General features: G+C 44.9%; 1 protein-coding gene across 1 annotated transcript in view; it reads right to left on the minus strand.

Moving 5' to 3' along the window:
- REC8 (REC8 meiotic recombination protein) overlaps window positions 1-23,472 on the minus strand; it is a 173,225-nt gene that overhangs the window by 65,177 nt on the left and 84,576 nt on the right. Inside the window, exons 8-9 of the mRNA XM_073575530.1 lie at window positions 13,902-14,610; window positions 903-966 (exon numbers count right to left, since the gene is read on the minus strand). Coding sequence (XP_073431631.1) covers window positions 903-966; window positions 13,902-14,610 — 773 coding nt within the window. The remainder of the gene's footprint in view (window positions 1-902; window positions 967-13,901; window positions 14,611-23,472) is intronic.

Genomic DNA, 23,472 nt, shown 5'->3' on the forward strand with positions numbered 1-23,472 from the left:
CCAATTGCATCTACGATGCTGGTCATTACCTTTGTGAGCCTCTTTAAAACTTTTTCAGAAAAAAAGTAACCTGGCCGGATTATGGTTGGAGGCAGCCCCTGCGAAAATATTTTTGTTGGGGAGTCCTCTAACTCTTCTGGTACCCAAACACCAAGTGATCCCTTATTGCTGTGGGTAACATGGAAACAGCTGAGCCAGCAACTCCCTTGGATTACAGAACGGAGACACACGTGTACGGCCACATACCCATCTCTCCTGGGGTGGATAATGGAGCTGAAATGCTATCAGGGAAAGTGACTCGGAAAAACCCCCAATATCCCCAGGAAGATGGAAGCACTAAGGCTATGTGCACACGCTGCGGATTCTGCTGCAGATCCGCTGCGGATTTGGCCTCTGTGGATCCGCAGCAGATCTGCAGACAGTGTACAGTACAATGTAAGTCTTTGTGATTTACAATCCGCTGTGCACATGCTGCGGTTTTTCAACTGCGGAAAAGCTGCGGTTTTGAATCCGCAGAAAGGATTGATATGTCAGTTCTTTCTGCGGATTCCGCTGCAGTTTGCCACCTATTCCATTCATTATCCAGGTGTCAAACCGCAGGGGAAAACCGCAGGCCAATCCGCAGGTCATTTTACCTGCGGATCCGCAGATACAAATGCGTGGGTGAATCTGCATCGTGTGCACATAGCCTAAGGCAAGTGCCCCTTTTAACCTTCCTATAATCCCAGCCTGGACAGACATACCAAAAACACAGTGTTAATCACAGTTTTTTTTGTAATACACATAAAGAGGGTACTGGTAATTGAGAACTATACTAAAAATCCTTGCAGCATGAATACTACTGCATCTTAAGGTATAAACAGGTGATCTTTTTCGTTGTATACCCTACGATGCATATTTACCCTGACTTTGGGGAAGATCTGACTGGTGAGCCTTCTATTTCACGCTCCTGTTTTTCGTCATGTGCTGAAAAAAGAATAAGGAATTAAATAAAAACACAGCCTTGAGAAGAAAGTATATCAGGCTAAGGTAACGGTGCCAAGTGCATGGCATATATGATAATCAGAGGACACTGAAAAAACACCTCTGAATTTTCATGAAGCATATTGTCACGAGTATGTCAATTCAGCTTGGGAGATCTGGGGGTGGAAGATCTCTGTGTATTGTGAATCACAGATCTTGTATTTGGTGTGTGCTTGGGTACTATATTAACCCCTTAGTGACCGGGCCAAATTTTTGAAATCGGACCAATGTCACTTTATGTGGTAATAACTCTGGAACGCATCAACAAATCCCAGTGATTTTCAGACTGTTGTTTCGTAGCATATTATAATTTATGATAATAGTAAATTTAGGGCTATATGATTTGTGTTTATTTATAAAAAATATCAGAAATTAGACAAATAATGTAAAAAAAATAAATTGAAATTTTCAAACTTTGAATGATTATCCCTTTAATCCAGATAGTCATACCACAGAAAAACATTAATAAATAACATTGCCCTCATGTCTGCTTTACATCGCAACCATTTGTAAAATGTTCTTTTACTTTGTTAGCCTTTTAGGAGTTTTAAAAATGTAGTAGTAATTTTTCATTTTTTCAAGGAAATTTACAACATTTTTTTTTTGAGGGACCTATCCAGGTTTAACGTGACTTTGGGGGTTCTATATATTGGAAAACCTCCAAAAGTGATACCATTTTAAAAACAGCACCCACCGAAATAATGCAAACTGCTGCCAGGTAGTTTATTTACCCTTCAGGTGATTTTCAGGAATTAATGCAAAGTGACATGACAGGAAAGAAAAAGTGCATTTTTACCACCTATAGTTGTGCTCAAAAGTTTACATATCCAGGCAGAATTTTTGCTTTCTTGGCCTTTTTTTCAGAGAATATGAATGATAACACCAAAACTTTTTTCTCCACTCATAGTTAGTGGTTGGGTGAAGCCATTTATTGTCAAACTACTGTGTTTTCTCTTCTTAAATCGTAATGACAACCCAAAACATCCAAATGACCTTGATCAAAAGTTTACATACCCTGGTAATTTTGACCTGATAACATACTGTGAGAATCATGTGGGAATAGTGGATGAGGGCAGGTATATCTCGCCCAGATTCCTTTCCTATGTGGCCTAGTCTGGTCAGTATCGCACCTGCTTACTAATGGATAATGGGGGGTGGATATAAAAGGATGCCAGGTGGTTGTGTGAGTGTCTCAGCCTGGGAACACAGAGAGCCTGTCTGTGTGAGAGACACACGTGAGTGGAAGCAGTGCCCACTGCAACTGTGGTTTGGCTGGACGGGAGAAGCCCGCCAGTTGGTAGTTAGGTTGTCCATTGTTTAGTTAGTGCCGGACAGGCAAGGATTTGTTTTATGTTTTATTTCCTTTTTGCATTGCTTTCACCGTTAATAAACCTGACTCAGGGCAGTTACACCCGAATCCCAGCTCTGCGCCTGAGTTTCATGCTGAACGCACGTGACCTTTGACCCCAGCAAAGGCGATCCCGGCGTGTTTTATCACATTGTGGTGGAGAACGCGGGCATCACGTTGCAAGCATGAGCATGGAGGACGTGGTGAAAGCGCTGGTACAGTCCACCGCCGTCCAGCAAGAAGCTAATCGGGTGATGATGGCCCAGCTGAAGGAGTTGGTGGACATGACAGCTACCGATCGTTCGCTTCTCCAGCAGGTGGCGCAGCGCCTGGCAAGCCTACAGGAGGTTAACCTGGAAGCCGAGTCGAGAGTGATTCACGTGAGTCGGTACTGGCAGAAGATGACGACCGAAGATGACGTCGAGGCATACCTGACCACGTTTGAACGGACGGCGGTGCGAGAAAAATGGCCGAAGGCACGATGGGCCGGCCTGATTGCCCCGTTTCTTTCCGGTGAGGCCCAAAAGGCGTATTATGACTTGGAACCTGAAGCTGCGCAGGACTTTGACAAATTGAAATCCGAGATCTTGGCCCGGCTGGGAGTGACGACCGCTGTCCGTGCACAGAGAGTGCATCAATGGACTTATCAGCCGGATAAACCACCGCGGTCACAGATGTTCGACCTGATCCACGTGACGAAGAAGTGGCTACAACCCGAGGTGTTGACAGCGCCAGAGATAATTCAGAGAGTCGTCATGGACAAGTACCTGAGAGCTCTACCGCCAGCCCTGAGGAAGTGGGTAAGCCATGGAAATCCTACGTCGGCAGATCCACTGGTGGATCTGGTTGAACGTTACTCCGTGGCGGAAGGACTCCGAGACGATGCTACCCCACCTCGTTCTTCATCACCTCCACGTGGAACCGGTAAGACTGTTCCAGGGAGTAGGGGAGATGGAAAAATCCCTAAGACAGTGGGGGAGGAAAACGGGACGCCCGCACTGCGAGGCCGAGAGTAACGAACTATGGTCTAAGCAAGGGGCCCGTTAGGTGTTTCCGCTGCCAAGAGATGGGACATATAGCTGCGAACTGTCCGGTCACTACTGAACCCATGCAGTACGACGTCACAGACTCTAAAAAACGCATGTCTATGGTTGCACGGGTAGTGAGTGTGAATGCCGGTCAAAAGGATGTGGAAAAACACTTGTGTGATTTAACTGTTGATGGCAAAAATGTGGTGGCATTGTTAGACTCGGGAAGTGTGGTGACTCTGGTGAAGGCCAGTCTGGTGTCAGCCCCGACTGGACCATCAGACAAATTTTCTGTAACGTGTGTGCATGGAGACACCTGTTCGTACCTCACCACGGTCATATGCATTACTACTTCCTATGGGTCTGTGCAACATAAAGTGGGACTCGTCCCGGCGTTATTGCATGATGTTATCCTGGGCCGGGATTTTCCCCACTTCTGGCAATTGTGGGAGAATCAGTTGATGCCCTCGGGTAATAGTGTACATGATTCTTCTCCCAGGGCGCGTGTGGGTCCCGAACCCCTGGAAGAGGTCTCCCCGGAAGACTCGGGGGAAGAATCTGCTGGAAATGACCTACAAGTTCCCGTTTTCAGTCATGGCGGGTGATACGGAGGAGACCGGGGAAGAGGAGGAGGCCGACAGCCGTCCACCTCCCCGTTTGCCGGATTTGGAAGTTCAGAAAGATGACTTCCAAAGCGAGCAAATAAAGGATCCTACCCTTTCTCAGGCTAGGACAAATGTAAAAGTGATAAATGGGGTACCCGTTGAACCTGGCTCTAGGCTGGCATATCCTTACATGGTTCTGGAGAATGATTTACTCTATCAGATAGAGAAAAAGGTGGAAGATACGGTGCAACTATTAGTCGTGCCAAAACCCTACCGGCGGCAGGTGCTGGACCTGGCCCACGGACATGTGATGGGAGGTCACCTGGGAGTCCAGAAAACCACCGAAAGGATATTACACTGTTTTGTTTGGCCAGGCATGCATCACGATATTTGTGTATATTGTGAGTCTTGTCCTGACTGCCAAGTCTCTGCACCTAAGCCCCGGTTCTGTAGCCCTTTGGTAACCCTACCTATTATTGAAGTCCCGTTTGAGAGGATTGGGATGGATTTAGTTGGGCCCCTTCCACAGTCTGCACGTGGACACCAACATATCCTGGTCATCTTGGATTATGCCACTCGTTACCCGGAGGCCATCCCTTTGCGTAACACGGCCACCAAGACGGTTGCCAAGGAACTGGTGCATGTGTTTAGTCGGGTCGGTATACCAAAACAGATACTCACCGACCAGGGGACCCCCTTTATGTCCAGGATAATGAAGGAGCTCTGCCGATTGGTACAAATCGAACCGTTACGCACATCCGTGTATCACCCTCAAACAGACGGGTTGGGCGAACGGTTCAATAAAACTCTGAAGCAGATGCTGAGAAAGGTGATAGACAAGGATGGGAAGAACTGGGACTATTTACTTCCGTATTTGCTTTTTGCCATCAGGGAAGTACCCCAGTCTTCCACGGGATTCTCGCCTTTCGAGTTATTGTACGCCCGACGTCCTCGCGGACTGTTAGACGTTGCAAAAGAAACCTGGGAGGGTCAGGTCACTCCGTTTAAAACAGTGATAGATCACGTCACACAAATGCAGGACCGTATTGCGGCTGTTATGCCTATCGTCAAAGAACACATGATACAGGCTCAAGGAGCCCAAAGAAGAATCTATGATAGGGGCGCCAAGATCCGTACGTTTGCACCCGGAGATAGGGTGTTGATCCTGGTCCCCACGGTGGACAGTAAGTTCCTGGCAAAATGGCAGGGCCCCTTTGAGATCAAGGAAAGAGTTGGTGAAGTAAACTACAAAGTATACCAGGCAGGTAAACGGAAACTGAACAGATTTATCATGTAAATCTGATAAAGCCCTGGAAGGATCGGTCTGCCTTGTCAGCGGAGCTGGCCCGTCCTGTCTGCTCGCATACCGTACCGGAGGTACGGGTTGCAGAGACTCTCTCGGAGCGGCAAAAGACGGAAGTCAGGCAGTTTCTACTTCACAACCAAAAGTTTTTCTCAGAAAAACCCGGGCAGACTATGCTAATGAAACATGACATCGTAACGGAACCTGGTGTCACAGTTCACGTAAAGCCCTACCGAATCCCGGATGCGCGCCGTGAAGCCGTTTCCCGAGAAGTGAAGGCAATGTTAGAGTTAGGAGTCATTGAGGAATCGCACAGTGCGTGGTCCAGCCCGATTGTGCTAATTCCTAAACCGGACGGCACCATCCGGTTCTGCAATGACTTCAGGAAACTGAATGCGGTCTCAAAATTTGATGCCTACCCCATGCCCCGGGTCGACGAGTTAATAGATCGGTTAGGAAAAGCCCGGTATATTACGAACCTAGACCTAACAAAGGGGTATTGGCAGATCCCTCTGGTGGAGGCTGCCAGAGAAAAGACGGCATTTGCTACGCCGGAAGGTTTATTTCAGTATGTGTATATGCCGTTTGGACTGCACGGGGCACCGGCGACCTTCCAGAGACTGATGGATCGAGTCTTGAGGCCACATAGGCGGTATGCTTCGGCCTATTTGGATGACATTGTCATTTACAGCTTGGACTGGGAGACTCATCTCCAGAAAGTACAAGCTGTGATTGACGACCTGTGGGAGGCAGGTCTAACCGCGAACCCCAAGAAATGTCACATCGGGCTAGAAGAAGCCCGGTATTTGGGGTATGTAATTGGGAGGGGTGTTGTTAAACCCCAGGTTGATAAGATTCAGGCGGTTCAGGACTGGCCACAACCTGTCAACAAGAAGCAGGTGCAAGCCTTCCTGGGGATCGCCGGTTATTATCGCCGGTTCATACCCAATTTTGCAGCCATCGCTACCCCCCTGACGGATCTTACAAAAGGGAAAGACTCCGTCATGATTAAATGGAGTTTAGCGGCTGAAGAAGCCTTCCATAGCCTAAAACGGGCACTTTGCTCTCAGCCCGTACTGGTGACTCCGGACTTCCGCAGTGAGTTTGTGGTACAAACGGATGCCTCTGATACCGGTATCAGGGCTGTACTCTCACAAGTGAGGGACGGAGTCGAACACCCAGTCCTCTATCTCAGCAGGAAGCTGAATAAACACGAGCAAAGGTATGCAGTCGTAGAAAAAGAGTGCCTCGCCATTAAGTGGGCTCTAGAGGCCCTCAAATATTACCTGGTGGGCCGAAAGTTCAGGCTGATCACTGACCATGCCCCTCTCAAGTGGATGCACTTGAACAAGGAACGGAATAGCCGGGTGACCCGGTGGTTCCTTGCCCTGCAGGCCTACACTTTTACGGTGGAGCACCGCCCAGGGGTACAGATGGGAAATGCAGATGCCCTGTCCCGAGTGCACTGTTTGGCGGATGTCATTGCTCGACCGGAGTGGTCTGAGCAGAAGGGGGGGATATGTGAGAATCATGTGGGAATAGTGGATGAGGGCAGGTATATCTCGCCCAGATTCCTTTCCTATGTGGCCTAGTCTGGTCAGTATCACACCTGCTTACTAATGGATAATGGGGGGTGGATATAAAAGGATGCAAGGTGGTTGTGTGAGTGTCTCAGCCTGGGAACACAGAGAGCCTGTCTGTGTGAGAGACACACGTGAGTGGAAGCAGTGCCCACTGCAACTGTGGTTTGGCTGGACGGGAGAAGCCCGCCAGTTGGTAGTTAGGTTGTCCATTGTTTAGTTAGTGCCGGACAGGCAAGGATTTGTTTTATGTTTTATTTCCTTTTTGCATTGCTTTCACCGTTAATAAACCTGACTCAGGGTCAGTTACACCCGAATCCCAGCTCTGCGCCTGAGTTTCATGCTGAACGCACGTGACCTTTGACCCCAGCAAAGGCGATCCCGGAGTGTTTTATCACAATACATATAAGTTGACACAAATGGGATTGAATGGCTACTAAAGGTAACATCCTCACCTGTGACCTGTTTGTAATCAGTGTGTGTGCATAAAAGCTGAGTGAGTTTCTGGGATCCAGACAGACTCTTTCATCCAGCCACTGACGTTTCTGGATTGTGAGTCATGGGGAAAGCGACAGAATTGTCAACGGATCTATGGGAAAAGGTAATTGAACTGTATATAACAGGAAATGGATCCAAAAAGATATCCAGGGAATTGATAATGACAGTCAGCAGCGTTCAAACTGTGATTAACAAATGGAAAATCAGGGGCTCTGTAAAAACAAAACCACGGTCAGGTAGACCAACAAAAATTTTGTCCATAACTGCCAGGAAAATTGTTCGGAAAGCAAAGAAAAACCCACAAATAACATCTGCTGAAATACTGGACTCTCTGAAAACTAGCGGTGTGGCTGTTTCAAGATGCACAATAAGGAGGCACTAGAAGAAAAATTGGCTGCATGGTCGAGTCATCAGAAGAAAGCCAATACTGCACAAAGTATCTCAGCTACAATAGGCAAAACAGCACAGAGACAAGCCTCAAAACTTCTGGAACACGGTAATTTGGAGTGATGAGACCAAAATTTAATTTTTTGGCCACAATCATAAACGTTACATTTGGAGAGAGGTCAACATGGCCTATGATAAAAGGAACACCATTCCTACTGTAAAGCACGGAAGTGGATTGCTGATGATTTGGGGATGTGTGAGCTACAAAGGCACAGGAAACTTGGTCAAAGTTGAAGGAAATATGAATGCAGCATGTTATCAGCAAATACTGGAGGAAAATTTGCAATCATCAGCCCAGAAGCTGTGCATGGAACGTACTTGGACGTTCCAACATGACAACGATCCGAAACACAAGACCAGTTCGACCTGTTATTGGCTACTGCAGAACAAAGTGAAGGTTTTGGAGTGGCCATCTCAGTCTCCTGACCTCAATATCATTGAGCCACTCTGGGGAGATCTCAAGTGCACAGTTCACAGTTAATACACGGTATTAAGAAATGGGGTATGTGAACTTTTGATCAGGGTGATTTGGACGTTTTGGGTTGTCATTATGATTTAAAAAGAGAAAACGCAGTAGTTGGACAATAAATGGCTTCACCAAACCCCTAACCATGAATGGAGAAAAAGGTTTGGTGCTATCATTCATATTCTCTGAAAAATAAGACTAAGAAAGCAAAAATTCTGCCGGGGTATGTAAACTTTTGAGCACAACTGTAAATGTTGCGAATTCAGACAGGTCACTATAGCCGGCAGGCTCTAAGGCCGTTATTTGGCCATGAATTGCCATGGGAAACAGTAGGACCACACAATCAGGATCTCAGGGTGCCGATGGGGTTAAAGAGGAAGCCCTCACACTCTGTTATCCATTTATATGATGTAGTCACTATTGACAGCAGCTTCTAAGGAGTTAAACAGATATGGATGGTGCCAACACTGATCGTGGCTGATACAGCAAGTTGTCAGCTAAAGTGTACAGCTGTCAGCTGCTGGATTGTAATCTGTATGGGGATGCTATTCCCTTATATCTCAGGTCAGTAGAAAGACGTATTGGCAGTCATTAAGGGGTTAAATTAATTTGGTTTCCTTTGTTGCAGAAGAGATTAACAACTATACTGGTCAGAAACTTGCAACTCCATTTTTAGCTGCTTCAGATCGTGTCATTATCCCTTCCTATAACCCAGACCATCTCTGCTTTGCCAGTGAAGGCTCTGCTTCCTTGCTCTTAGACGCTGTGCTGAATAGGAGTTCATTGTTGCTACTGGAAATGTCTTCCTGTGCTATGTGCTTAAGCTAAGTGTTAGGAAAGAAGTTGTTATGGAGGTGTTCTGTAGTATGTGTGTTTATCTCCTTGTCCCTGTTCTCAATTATTTTATTCCTCCCTGTCTCTATCCTCCTCTCTATTGTTGGTTGGTGGTTTTGTATGATAGGTGGTTTCTGTCATCCATGTTTTCTTTTGTGTCCTGTTCATATTACATTTATTTCCCAGGCTCCATGGGGTGGGGGAGGGGACAGACCAGGGATTAATAGGAGCATAGTGAGGTTGAAGACTCTGGCCTCTCTACCATCAAGAGTACTCCCGGAACAGGGATAAGTAGGGTCCCAGCTCCAGGGACAGTGTGAGGCCCACCTCCCCTACCTAAGACCATCACAGCATGACATTTTCACTGGCCCCACATTTTGTATCTCGGTATATATCCCATTGTAGCCTTTGCCAAAGAATTGCAGGGTCTGCCACTTGAACTGTCAGACCTGCATCTTAGGCTGTGTGCACACGCTGCGGATTATGTGCGGATTCATCCGCGCGGATTTTGTTAAATCCGCAGGTGAAACCGCAGGTCAAAAGACCTGCGGTTTTACCTGCGGATTGCTCTGCGGTTTTGCCCTGCGGGTTTTCATCTCCTCAATAGAGGAGATGGCAAACCGCAGGAGAATCCGCAGAAAGAATTGACATGTCAATTCTTTCTGCGGATTGAAAACCGCAGATAATCCGCGCGGAAAATTCCGCACCGTCTGCACTGCGGTTTTTGATTCCCATAGGGAATCATGGTACTGTACACCGCAGCAGAAACTGCTGCGGGTCCGCAGCAGCCAAAACCGCTGCGGAACCGCAGCAAAATCCACAGCGTGTGCACACAGCCTTATGGTCTCTCTGCAGACTGTTGGTCTGTGGGCAGTCAGGCTGAACAGGAACCTAAGGTGGCCTTCGCGGATAGGTTTTCTTGAGGATGGGATAAATTTATGGTGTTCCGTGAAGCCTGCAAGCTGTATTTTAGGCTTTATCCTCGTTCATCTGGAAGTGAGGAGCAATGGTTTGGGATTATTTCTCTTCAAGGAGATCCTCAATCCTGAGTCTTTTCACTTTCGTCAGATTCTCTGTCTCTCCGGTCGGTTGCTGGGTTTTTTGAGGCTGTAGGCCTCATGTATGTGATGCAGACTATCTCCCTTGCTTAGTCTCAGCTATGTAAGCTACAGCAGGGACACCAGTCAGCAGAGGAATTCTGCTCAGAGTTTCATTGATAGGTTACCCAGTGGAACGATCCTGCTCTTAGGAGTCAGTTTGGTCAGGGTCTGTCTGAAAGATTAAAAGATGCACTAATACAAAACTCCTGAGTTGTTGGAGGCCACCTTGGCTGGCCATACGCATTGATAGATGCCTCAGGGGCAGACGTGTTGTGACTCTGCCCCCCATGGTACTCCCTAAAACCGAGTTTCCATGTCTGCTTTGAAGAATCGATGCAGTCAGGAGGGGCCTCGCCTCGGTACAAGTCTCTTATGGTTTGTTACAACATAGTGTTGTGTTTTTTTCTGAGGTCAAAAGGGGCATTTCTTTGGGGTCTGTCCTTCTTTACCAAAATGACAAAAAGTCAGAAAACTTCTTACCCCCGGTTGTGGGGGGAAATAACAACCTGGATGTATATATCTCCTCCGCATGTGTATCTGTTTTTCTTAACCGCAGAAGTGGTTATTGGTATGAAAACTGAGAAAATAGTGGGGCGGAAGCCAATATGGTGGATGCTTGGTTTGCACAAGACCTTGGTCTTTCCTGTATTACTCTGGCAAGCCCATCTCCATATTTGCAATTAACTCTGCGCCTCTCGTTCAGGGAAATTTTACCCAAGTAGTGCATGGTGTGAACCTGCCCACAGAGGCTCTTCACAGGGAGCTCCTATTTTGTTATAACTTGGAAGGTCTCACTACTCCTATTGTATTGAGTGTTTCCTGGTTGTCTGAGCATAATATGGTCATAGACTGGCAGGCTAGAGAGATAATTAAGTGGAGTGATTTTTGCAAAAATGATTGCCTAGGTGCTACCATTTCTAGTGTCTCCATTAAAAACTCTGCATCTTTCCTGTATGATTTTGAGGAGGTTTTCTCTGAAAAGGGGCATCAAGAACTGTCTACCTGTCTCAGTGTTTCCTTGGGGGTGGGAGTACTGACTATGCTGTCCCTATTTTACAAGGAGGTGTGGTCATCTCTGCAGTGTGTTCTGAACTTGAGAGTGAGGTTTTAAAGGCTCAGGAGGATACCCTTGCTGGTCCTTCAGGGAAATTTTGTAACTGTACATGTACAAGGCACATTATATCTCTGCTCTGGCTGGTCACCAAGGTAGTAAGGTGACACTGGACCTCACTTCTCGTTGTTTTTGGTGGCCAAGGTTGTGTAAGGATGTAGTTGACTTTGTGTCTTCGTGTTGTGTCTGTGTGCATTCCAAGACCCTGCTTACTCGTCTATCAGGGGTTCTTTTGCCATTAACCATTCCTCACAAACCATGGACTCATTTGTCCATGGATTTCATTACAGATCTTCCATCGTCCTCTGGTAACTGTTATCTTAGTTGTGGTAGGTAGGTTTAGTAAAATGGTGCACTTTATTGCTTTATCTGCTTTCCCTAATGCCAAGACACTGGCTCAGGTGTTTGTCACTGAGATCGTGAAGCTTCACGGGATTCCTTTCGATGTGGTGTCAGATCGGGGGACCCAATTTGTGTCTAAATTTTGGAGGGCGTTTTGTGCTTGTTTAGGCTTCTCGGGGTTCCCTTCGATGTGGTGTCAGATCGGGGGACCCAATTTGTGTCTAAATTTTGGAGGGCATTTTGTGCTTGTTTAGGAATGTATCTATGCTTTTCTTCAGTGTTCCATCCTCAAACTAATGGCCAGACTGAACGCCTAAACCAAAGTTTGGAGACTTACCTCAGATGTTTTGTGTCAGATAACCAGGAGGTTTGGTCTTCTTTTCTACCCCTGGCTCAGTTTGCATTTAAACAATCGTCGTCATGAGTCCACTGGTAAGTCGCCATATTTTAGCACATATGGCTTCCATCCAGAATTCTGTACCTTTGGTAAAGACGAGTCTTCGGGGGTTCCTGGGAAAGAACCATTTTCTTCTTCGCTCTCATCAGTATTGGAAGAGGTTCAGAATAATTTAAAGATCATGGGTGACAAATATAAGTGTATGGCTGATTGTCAGGTCCGGACATGGTGGTGAATGATTTAGTATGCGTGTCCACCAAAAATATTAAACTGAAAGTTCCTTCTTGGAAATTAGGTCCTAGGTTTATTGGTCCTTATAAGGCGGTCGCCGTAATCAACCCTGCAGCTTTTTTTTCTCAAGCTTCTGCCAACTCTCAAGATCCATAATGTTTTTCACAGGTCTTTGCTCAAACAATTTGTTACACCTGGAGAACAGTCACCTTTATTGCCACCACTGGTTGTTGATGGCAATTTGGAATTTCAGGTAGCGAAAATCATTGACTCCAGTATGGTTCTCCGCAATGTACCGTACCTGGTACAAAGAGGTATGGTCCTGAGGAGAGCATGTGGGTGCCGACATCTGAGGATAATGCTGGTTGGTTGATACAGTCCTTTCATTTGGCCCATCCGGGTAAACCTGTCCCACGATGGTTCTGAGGTCCCTCGTAGAAGGGAGGTACTGTCACAAGTTTGTCACATTAAGCTGGGAGATCTGAAGGTAGAAGATCTCTGTGTATTGCGAATCAGATCTTCCATTTAGCCTTTGTGTTTGGGTCCTATATTAAAGGAATTTGGCTTCCTTTAGTGCTGAAGTGCTGACCTTTTCTATTCTGGTCAGAAAATTGTAGCTCCATTTTCAGCTGCTTCTGATCGGGTAGTTCTCACTTCCTATAAATCCTGGCCAGACTCTCTCTCCCTTGCCAGTGATAGCTCTGCTTCCTTGGTCTTAGGAGATGCTGTGCTGAATAGGAGTTTGTTGTTGCTGTTGGAGGTTCATCTTCCTGTGCTGTGTGCTTAAGCTAAGTGTTTGGAGAGAAGATGTTGTGGAGATGTTCTGTAGAACGTGTGTTAGTTTCCTGGTACCTGTTCCCGTTTAGTTTATTCCTCCCTGTCCCTATCTTCCTCCCTATTACTTGGTGTTTTTGTATGATAGAGTGTTTTAGTTATCCCTGTTTTGTCTTTTATGTCTTGTTCACATTACATGTCTGTCCCTGGCTCCATTGAGTGCATGAGGGGACGGATCAGGGATTTACAGGAGCATAGTGAGGTCAGAAACTCGGCCCTCTCTACCTTCAAGAGTCCTCCCAGGACGGGAAAGTTAGGGTTCCAGGGACAGTTTGAGGCCCACCTTCCCTACCTAAGACCATCACAGCGTGATACATATGGCTTGTTTTCCATGTATGTTTACATGCTTTGTGTGGTAAACACTGATATATATTTCTTTATTTCTTTTATACCACACAATGCAATATTTTTCTACAATAATTTAGATAATTTGCTATATCAAATAGTATTTCTACTAAGAATAAAGCACCTCCAGAAAACATATATCCTCTGCTATTAGCAGATTTCTAAGTTGGTCCTACACTGACTCCTGTTTCTCTACCATAAAACCTGCATGTTTATTTCAATGGGGACATATTCTCCTGACAGACACAGTGCAGCAAGAACACAGGATTGGCCATGTCAGATTTCAATATGGTAGACTCACTGCTCCTGCAGGATTGTTAAATTCACAGATAACTTTTTGATTTTAGGAGCATAAGGCGGTTGTAAATAGTTTTAACATGGAAATAAACTTATTATCCTTCATAAATACCTTCTTTCTTTCTCTTCTTTTTATCTGGCTCCATGTCTTCCTCAGCTCTCTCTTGTTCTGCTGTGATCTCTTGTTCAGCTTCTCTGAGCCTCTGCCTCAGTTTCTCAATATCTTTTAAATACTCTCTTTCCCTTTCGTCCATGCACAGCAGCAATTCTAATTGTTCAACCTCCCACTGATGTTCCTTCTCTTTTTGAATTTTTTTGAGCTGTTCTATCTCCTCGAGCTTTTTCTGCAAGAGCTCTTCTGCGGCCCCTGCCCTTTGAAGGTGTTTTAAATCTTGTATAGTTTTCTGGAGAAGCTCTGTTTCTCTCTGAAGTTTCTCTTGGTACTTTTTCTCTCTTTCCATTTCCTCGTTCCTTTGCCTCTCTCTTTCAGATTCCCGTTGCATCTCAAGTTGTCGTTTTTCTTCTTTGAGACGCTCTATTTCTTTTTCCATGTCATGAAGCTCTTTTTTACGGGCAACTTCAATTTCAGTGTGTTCTACATGCAGTTCTCCTTCAGTTTCTGTATCTCTCATGGTCTTTTTTTCTTTGGGACTTAATTCCTTGTCATCCTTTATGTCTTTTGGACGTTCCCTTCTGTCCAATTCCCCAGGTTCACGCCTCCTTCGTGGCTCAGGCAATGTTTCAACTGCAGGAAATGTTGGAAGCTCAGACAGAAGCATCTCCCAATCTAGAACGCTTACTTCGGGGAGTTCTTGGCCAACCTGTAAGATGACAGCAATGTGAAATAAACACCTAGTACACTTGAGTAAAAAGACGTTTCTTTTATGTTTTCAAAATAATTTCCTCATTAAGAAGACCAAATTTTCAGATCTATTTTGATGGGATATATTAAAATTGAGAATGTTGTCCAACCTATTTCCTATGTACAGTTGGTTCTGAAAGGATTTGGATAGTGAAAGAATTTTAGTAACCTAGTTTCTGTACACTAGTACAATGGATATGACATGAAGCCATCATGATGTGATTGAAATGTAGAGACATTCAACTGTCTAAAAACAAATTATATTAAACATTTAAGAATTACAGGGACTTTTACACAGTACCACCATTTCTACAGGCTGAAAAATAATAGGACATAATATCAGACATAAAGATTATTTTTAGTAATTGGATGCAAATACGTTACCAGCAGTGACTACTTGAAGCCTGGAATAAATGAACATTACCTGTTACATCATCTAATGCTCAATTTTCTCCCTACAAGTAAAGGCTAGGATGACAAAGTGCAATAGGGTCTTACCCGATATATCCAAAACAACAAGAGAAGTTTTGCCATAAAATCAATAGCCTTTATTAAACCACAATAATGTAAACATAAAACCACTTAAGGACTTCCGGTTCCGGCGCCCGCATGTGAGGAGCAGGGCTTCCAGCGCTCCCCAACCCCCTGCTAAAAGGCAGCATTTATACCGCACATCGGACCCCTGGAGTACCGGGAACGGGAGGAGAGGAAGGTCCGGCCCTGCTGCACCGCTGCATGGACAGATACGTCCTCAGGAACTGCGGTAGGGGAGCAGCTCAAAGCCGAGGGAGGGAGACACACGCGCCTTCCAAGATGGCGCCGGCGCCGACCTCAGCAGCGGCAGTAGCTGCTGCAAAGCAAACGGAGAGGAAGGGGGAGCAGGGAGGAAGGAGAGACGGCAGGGCTACAACACACAAGTCTGGGGAAACCGCGACCGGGAAGCCCAAGGAGACCCAGGGTACCCCTAAGGTATGCACTCTCCCTGACGCGCTATATGCCCCTGCATCCCCTACTGCCACGGAGGAATGCGGCGACTATGAGGAGCGCGACCCCCCTAGGCTGCAGATACCGGAGATGGACTATAAAAAGCTGGCAGGGGAAGTGGCAGGACATTTGCTGCCTGAAATTACTTCTAAGCTGAGGGACTACATAGGATCAGCTTTGCATGACATGCAGACGCACCTGGATGAGACTGCTGAGAAGGTGTCCGCAGTGGAGACACGTGTGTCTACACTGGAGGATACTGTTTATGATGACCAGACAACAATATCTAGACTATCTAAAGAAAATCTGATTTTGAGAGATAAAATTGATGATCTGGAAAACAGATCCAGACGGAGCAATATCCGGATCATAGAAATCTCTGAAAAATTCCCCATAAAGGACTTAAGAAATCTGTGCGAAAATATGATCCCCGAGGCATTGGGGATCGAGGCGGGGAAGATAATAGAGCGAGTACACCGCATTGGTCCCCAAAAGAACTCGTCCGAAGTGGGTAACCAGATAAGACCTAGGCAAATCATTACCAAATACCTGAACTTCTCAGACAAAAATGATGTCATTCAGTCCTATAAAAGACTTAGACGACCCCTTGAAATTAGGGGGGAAAAGGTGCTCTTATTCGAAGACTTTTCTGCAGAAGTGACCAGGCAACGCAGAGCTTTCAGTGTGATCTGCACAGAATTACATAAAAACAATGTGCGATTCCAATTGAGATACCCGGCAACCCTCTACATCAGACATCAAGATGGCTCTTCACATTCATTTTACAATCCCAAAGAGGCAGAGAAATATCTCAAGACCCTGGGAGTCGACCACACAGAGGATGCAAGATCGCAGGGAAGCGCAAACAGTCCCAGAGATCATCTAAAGAGCTGGCCGTCATACACTGAGGATAGAAGCCCGAATCTAGCATCGGATCTACCGAAGGCCCAGAGAACGTCCAAACAGTCTGAGAAGGTTTGAAGAGTGGTGTACGGGTTGCTACTGAGGACAGAATGGGGTCCTGATGTTTAGCTGTTTTTTCTTTCTTTTTTTTTTTTTTTTCTTTCTCTCTCTTTCTGGGGTCTGATCACCTCTCGGACTGCCTGAGGTATCTGTTTTTTATATGTCTGACTGTAACTGATTACGCAATAAATGGGAGAGAGGAAAGGGGGGAGGGGAGCAAGGGAAGGAAAATGTGCGGGGAAGAAGTGAAGTCAAGAATGGTATGCCAATCTGGACAAGGGTCCTGGAGACGTTCTTCAGGTCCCTTAGGGGATAAGGGGGCAGGGAAAATGTTAATTTTGGTTCAATTGGTTTGCTGGGGGTATAACTGTAATTTTGATTTTCTTGATTTTCTTGTTAAGATACTTGCAAATGGCGCTCGTAGGCTATTAAGGCGACAGAAAACTGGCTCATATAGACAAAGCAGGATAGGCAGCTCCCATGTTCGTGCCCCTGTATTAGATGTCATTAGGACACCTATAGTTGGCCCACCTAAAAAAAACAAATATTTATGAGGATAGTTACTTGGAATGTAAAGGGCCTGAGGTCCCCACAGAAGAGGCTAATGATTCTTAGACATCTTAAACGTATTAAGCCAGATATAGCCCTATTACAAGAGACACATTTGGAGTTGTCGGACTTCATGAGGATGGAAAAATTGTGGGTGGGCAAAACATATGGGTCTCCAGCTATTAATAACAAGGCAGGAGTACTAATTTTAATAGATAAAAATTTCCAACACCAGATGGTGAACACTACAACGGATCATGAGGGGAGGCTACACTCGATCACCATAACGGCATCTGGTAACACATACAAAATAATGAACGTTTATGCCCCCAACGAAAACAACAAAAAATACTATCATTATCTAGAACAAGAAATATTGAAAGATCCCACACAGAATCTGATAATCGGGGGGGATTTTAACTCGGTGGTGAATATCTTAGAGGATAGAAAAAACGAATCACGGGGGACACCGGGACTGAGAGGCCAAGATAAAGTAATTCCCCCATTGCTAAAAAACACGGGCCTGACTGACACTTGGAGATATCTGCACCCACAGGATAGGGAGTTCACTTTCTATTCACCCGCCAGGGATGCGTGGTCGAGGATAGATCATTTCTTTGTCTCCCCGCCTATCCTTAACAAATTGCTGTCGGCTACAATACACGATCTGGTGATATCGGATCATGCGCCCGTGATAATAGAACTGGCAGATACGTTCCCTAGAGGAACAGATTATCTATGGAGATTTCCTAATTACTTATACGACAACGAGGATTTCGAATTAAAACTGAGGGAGTGGTGGGGAGAGATAAGAGAAGACAATAGGGCACACGAGACTAACTCGCCCCTACTATGGGAAACAATTAAAGTAGTCATGAGGGGAAAAATAATTTCATACACGTCAGCTTTTAAAAAAAAAACACAGGAAAAGTACACAGCACTCACGAACAGGCTCAGACAGACTTATACCCTATTTCAAAGCCACCCCAACAAACTAAATAAAGACAACTGGTTAATGGAACAAAGAGAATTTAATACTTGGATGGCAAAGAGGGAACAATTATTTAAATCATCTAGCGAGGCCAAATTCCATAGATATGGAAATAAAGCAGGAAAACTGATGGCCTCTATGGTCAGGAATAGATTCTTTGCGCAAGGCCCTTTTCATCTAAAAGATCAAAATGGCAACATACAGAATAAACCAAAAGAAATAGCCAGTATTCTGGGAAAATACTATAAGAACCTTTATATGGATAAGGCGGATCGGGGAATACCGACGACTACATTACTCGACCGACCAGATATCCCGAAGTTATCAGATGAACAAAAACAATTCCTAAATACATCCATCACACAAGAAGAAATTAAACAGACAATTAGGAACTTGGGGAATGGGAAAGCCCCGGGCCCTGATGGCTATTCGGGAGAATTTTTTAAGATTTTACAGGACGAAGCATCCCCTGTTTTAGAAAAATTATTTAACGGGATACTAGAAGGGAAACCTATGACGAGGCCCAGCAAATTAGCATATATCAAAGTTCTACCAAAACCAGGAAAGGATCCCCTGTCGCCGGGATCATATCGTCCCATTTCCTTAATAAATGCAGATAACAAAATAATGTCTAAAATACTGGCCGATAGATTGGCGGATATATTACCACACCTACTTTCAGAATCACAGGCGGGCTTTGTTAAGGGTAGGTCGGCAACGAGCAACATGCGAAAAGTCATGTTGGTTTTGGACAGGGTAAACCTCAATCCCACTCCAAGTGAAAAGCCAGCACTACTAACAATCGATGCCGAAAAAGCATTTGATAATGTCAGGTGGGAATGGCTTTTCAAGGTATTGGCAAGAATGGGTTTTGGCGGCTCCTTCCTGACCTACATCACAGAGATATATTCAAAGCCGGAGGCCCAGATCTACATTCCGGGTTTCCTCTCGGACAGATTCCCACTGTCCAAGGGAACAAGGCAGGGGTGTCCTTTGTCGCCTCTGCTATTCAATATAGCTCTGGAACCTTTGGTGAGAGAGCTGTCTGACCCGCAGCGGTTTCCTGGCATTCAGATCGGTGGGGAGGCAGTGCGCGCTACTTTCTTTGCCGATGATATTTTGCTTATCCTAAGGGATCCCTTTGTGCAGGTGGAATCGGCTATAGAAACGATCAATACATATGGGGACTATGCGGGTTTTAAAATTAACAAGATTAAATCCGAACTGCTTCCCCTGGGAAGGTGGGACGCGGCGAATAGACAGAAATTAAACAGAGCTCAATTGGGGGTGGGCATGGCGAAATCTTATATTAAATATCTAGGCATTAAAATAGGGGGGGAGCCATCATCTATATACAAATTAAACTACCCTCCATTAATAGCAAATATAGTAAATGATCTAGTAAAGTGGAAGGACCTGCCATTAAATTTGACAGGGAGAATACAGCTTATTAAAATGATGAGTACTTCGAAACTAATGTACCACCTTCAAACGATCCCACTCCTGCTGAAACACAAGGATGTAAAATCCTTGAATTCTGCGTTCTCCAAATTTATTTGGAGAAACAAAAAACCACGCATAAGTCTCGGGAAGTTGATGACTCCAAAGATGGAAGGGGGCTTAAACTTATCGAGTGTTAGAAACTATAATATAGCGTGCCTGACGAGGTATTTTTTAAACTGGTTGCATGGAGAGAGTAAATATTCGGCCTATGCCATAGAGAGGGATTATGCCCAACCTTGGGATCTCAGGTCCTTGTTGCACGCAAGACTAAAGATGCTTCCAGCCAAAATCAAAAATTCTTTTATATTCCGGCATACTATTGCCACCTGGAAGACGGTGAGAAAAAAATACAAACTTCCGTTCCGAATTTCTAAATACCTCCCATTGTGGAATAACATAGAGTTTTTACCGGGAGTAGAGAATAAATTGTTTAAGGAATGGAGAGACAGGGGTATACAGGAGATAGCTCATCTGACTCATCCTACAGAGAATAGATGGCTAAAACAAAACGAAATAATAGAAAAATTTGATCTCCAAAAATTTCAAACGGTACAATTTGAACAGATTAGGTATCATATCATGTCACACTTAATTGACACGCAGGCGGAGTTCACATGCAACGAGTTCGATAGAATGGTGGATGCAGCAAAAAACTTCTCGTCTATTTCAATGCTGTACAGCACGTTGAGAGGGGTGCTTTTATATAGTCATCCAGATACCTTCTATAAAAAATGGGAATTGCAACTGGAGGACAGGGCTATTGGAGACAAAATAAGGAAGGGGTGGACTAAAGCTCGCCAGTCCCTTATTAATGAAAGCTGGAGAGAAACTCAATTCAAAATAATACATAGGGCAATATACGCCTTCCAATTTCCAAGGAGCACTGATAAGCCAGAAAGACTCACGAAATGTCCCAAATGTAATACCCCATATACTGACTTACTTCATGGCCTGCTGATTTGCAAGCAGGTGGCGGACATGTGGGGTGCAGTTAGAAAATATATAAAGAACATTTGGGATTGGGGCGATGAAATCCCGAGAGATTTGGTTTTATTTCACCACTGGGAAAGGTCCCCCGATGCTCATGTGGGGGGGGGGCCCCCGCAGGTCGTCCACATAATCATAATGCTCATGAAAAAACTATTATTAAAATACTGGCTACAGAGGGACATGCCCACCATAAAAGAACTCTCGGGACGTCTGAAGCATGTAATGCTAATGGAGAGGTTAGAGGCAGAGAAGAGGAAGTCTTGCGAAACATCTAGATTTTTTACAAAATGGAGGCATTATATTGTGGAGCACTGTAATAAGGAGGAAATACAACGCATAGTTGGTCCTTTCAGAGACACAACGTGGTACCACAGGGAATCCTTGGGGGGAACACTGGGAATATTAAGCCTGAATTGAAGCGAATGATTTCTGTGAGCCAAAGAAAGTCAAAGACGGAAGGTCTTAGGGTCTGTGAGCGAGTAGGTTTTTTTTTGTTTTTTTTTTCTATAAAGCAAGGGAGGAAAGGGTTTTAGGGTTTTTGGGGGGGCGGGAGAGATTGTTGGGAAGGGATAGGGGTAATAAGGTCAAGGTTGATCTTCTAATATGTAATCATAGGGAGGAAGTGAGACGTTAATGATTATTAGACAGACTGCTACGAGGGGTACATGTTTACAATTATAGCTGCGAGGATGTGTTTCTCCAAATTATGCAATTATGTACCTTGACTTGTATCTGTGGTTTCTTTTTTCTTTTTTGTTTGGTAACAAAAAATTTGTAATAAAAATAGAGTTTAAAAAAAAAACCCACTTAAAAGGAGATATGTGTCCAATACCACCCAAAAAGGTAGATGTATATATTGCCTCATGGCAACCAAACACCACATAGGAGCATACAGTGTATAGAAATAAACATGGTTATGTCAGTATAATGACTACCAAAGTGTATAGACGCTCCACTGAGTGTTAGTCTCAGAGGCACTCTGCATGTAGAAACGTTATTATATCAAAAATATCCACATCAATGTATGTGATGCAGCCTAGGTGGAAAAAATGTCTTACATCCTAAGTAGTGACCCTAAAAAAAGGGATCATGAAAATATATAGCTGTCCACGCAAAGCTTGTACCACTCATCAAAGCACTATGCATATAGGTAAGTATCATATAGTTCTCAGTACAAATAAATGCACACCATATATCTTTCACTGAGAAGAAACCAGTACTAATATCTGAGAACTACATAAGTCTTGCAGAGTGCAATAATATATATAGAAGTCTAACACAAAAAGTGTACATAATAGAACATGGTGCCATTAATCAGAGCATATACAGAGTGGACAGCTGAATGAATGCGGTGCCACCAAGCTACAGCCAGGTCTATCTACTGATAGTAAAGTGCAGAGCGCATACAAAAAAACATACAACCTTGTTGGGCGCAGGTCCCCTAGACCAAATTTTCAGATCTATTTTGATGGGATATATTAAAATTGAGAATGTTGTCCAACCTATTTTCTATGTACAGTTGGTGCTGAAAGGATTTGGATAGTGAAAGAGTTTTAGTAACCTAGTTTCTGTACACTAGTACAATGGATATGACATGAAGCCATCATGATGTGATTGAAATGTAGAGACATTCAACTGTCTAAAAACAAATTATATTAAACATTTAAGAATTACAGGGACTTTTACACAGTACCACCATTTCTACAGGCAGAAAAGTAATAGGACATAATATCAGACGTAAGGATTATTTTTAGTAATTGGATGCAAATACGTTACCAGCAGTGACTACTTGAAGCCTGGAATAAATGAACATTACCTGTTACATTGAGCATTAGATAATTTTCTCCCTACAAGTAAAGGCTAGGATGACAAAGTGCAATAGGGTCTTATCCGATATACTAGCAAATAGAAAAAAACAGGGAATTGCTTACCTGATTGGATTGACAGTCACAACCCCTGTAATAGTGTGTAGGAATAGGCTGCTGCAGATCTACCGATGTGATGAGATGCAAACTTGGGGGACAATTGGTCAATTGTAGAATTCGCTTGGTGCAAATGTAAGACAAGAAATTAGGCTGGGGGTACATTTCCTGTGACGGGTCCAAAACCGTCGGGGCTGTCTCCTCGGATGTCTGGGTAAAAGTCTAAGCAACTGGACCGATCTTTGCCCAGGCTGACAGGGGCGTGGCTATGCGTGACCATGAGCAGTACAGCGCGCTGGTACAGACAGGGAATGTGGCTAAGTTTGATGAGGTACAGCCCAGCGCGCGGACACAGGAGAGGTTGGCAGGAAGACACAGCGCACAGCTGAGGGGAAAAAAAGTCCTACGTCAGTGACGGTTAGGATGAAGGGATCGCGCCTGGCCGTGTCAGAAACTCACCGCAAGGTCTCTGACCAGAAGCCCGCCGTGCGCAGGTTGGCTTTCACACAAACTGATGCCAGCTGTTCCGCTACAATCGGGGTTGTTTTTGAGACGACTGACAGAGACGCTAACCAGAAGCCCGTCATGTACAGGACGACACCTGAGCATTTATCCGCCAATGGGTCTCTAACGTTCAGGGCTGTGTGTAAGCCGCCGGTTAGCGGCTGGGACTGTGACCAAGGACTGTTTCTGAAACCCTCGGTATATAATCGTCGAGCCTGACTGAACTTTGTCAAGACCGTGGCTTATACATTGTCGGCCACAGGAGTTTCCGTACTGAGGGCCCCACAGGACACTTCAAACACTCATCATTGTCAGCCGGGAACGGATCGTCACCTACTCCAGGACCCCACTGGATTTACGTCGCACCATCAGCTGTTGGCGTCATCATCAACTTCGGGACCTTTTCTGACAAGAG

The sequence above is a fragment of the Dendrobates tinctorius genome, unplaced genomic scaffold (genome assembly GCF_039654945.1).
Source record: "Dendrobates tinctorius isolate UK_male_01 unplaced genomic scaffold, ASM3965494v1 ptg000044l, whole genome shotgun sequence".
NCBI classification, from domain to species: Eukaryota; Metazoa; Chordata; class Amphibia; order Anura; family Dendrobatidae; genus Dendrobates; species Dendrobates tinctorius.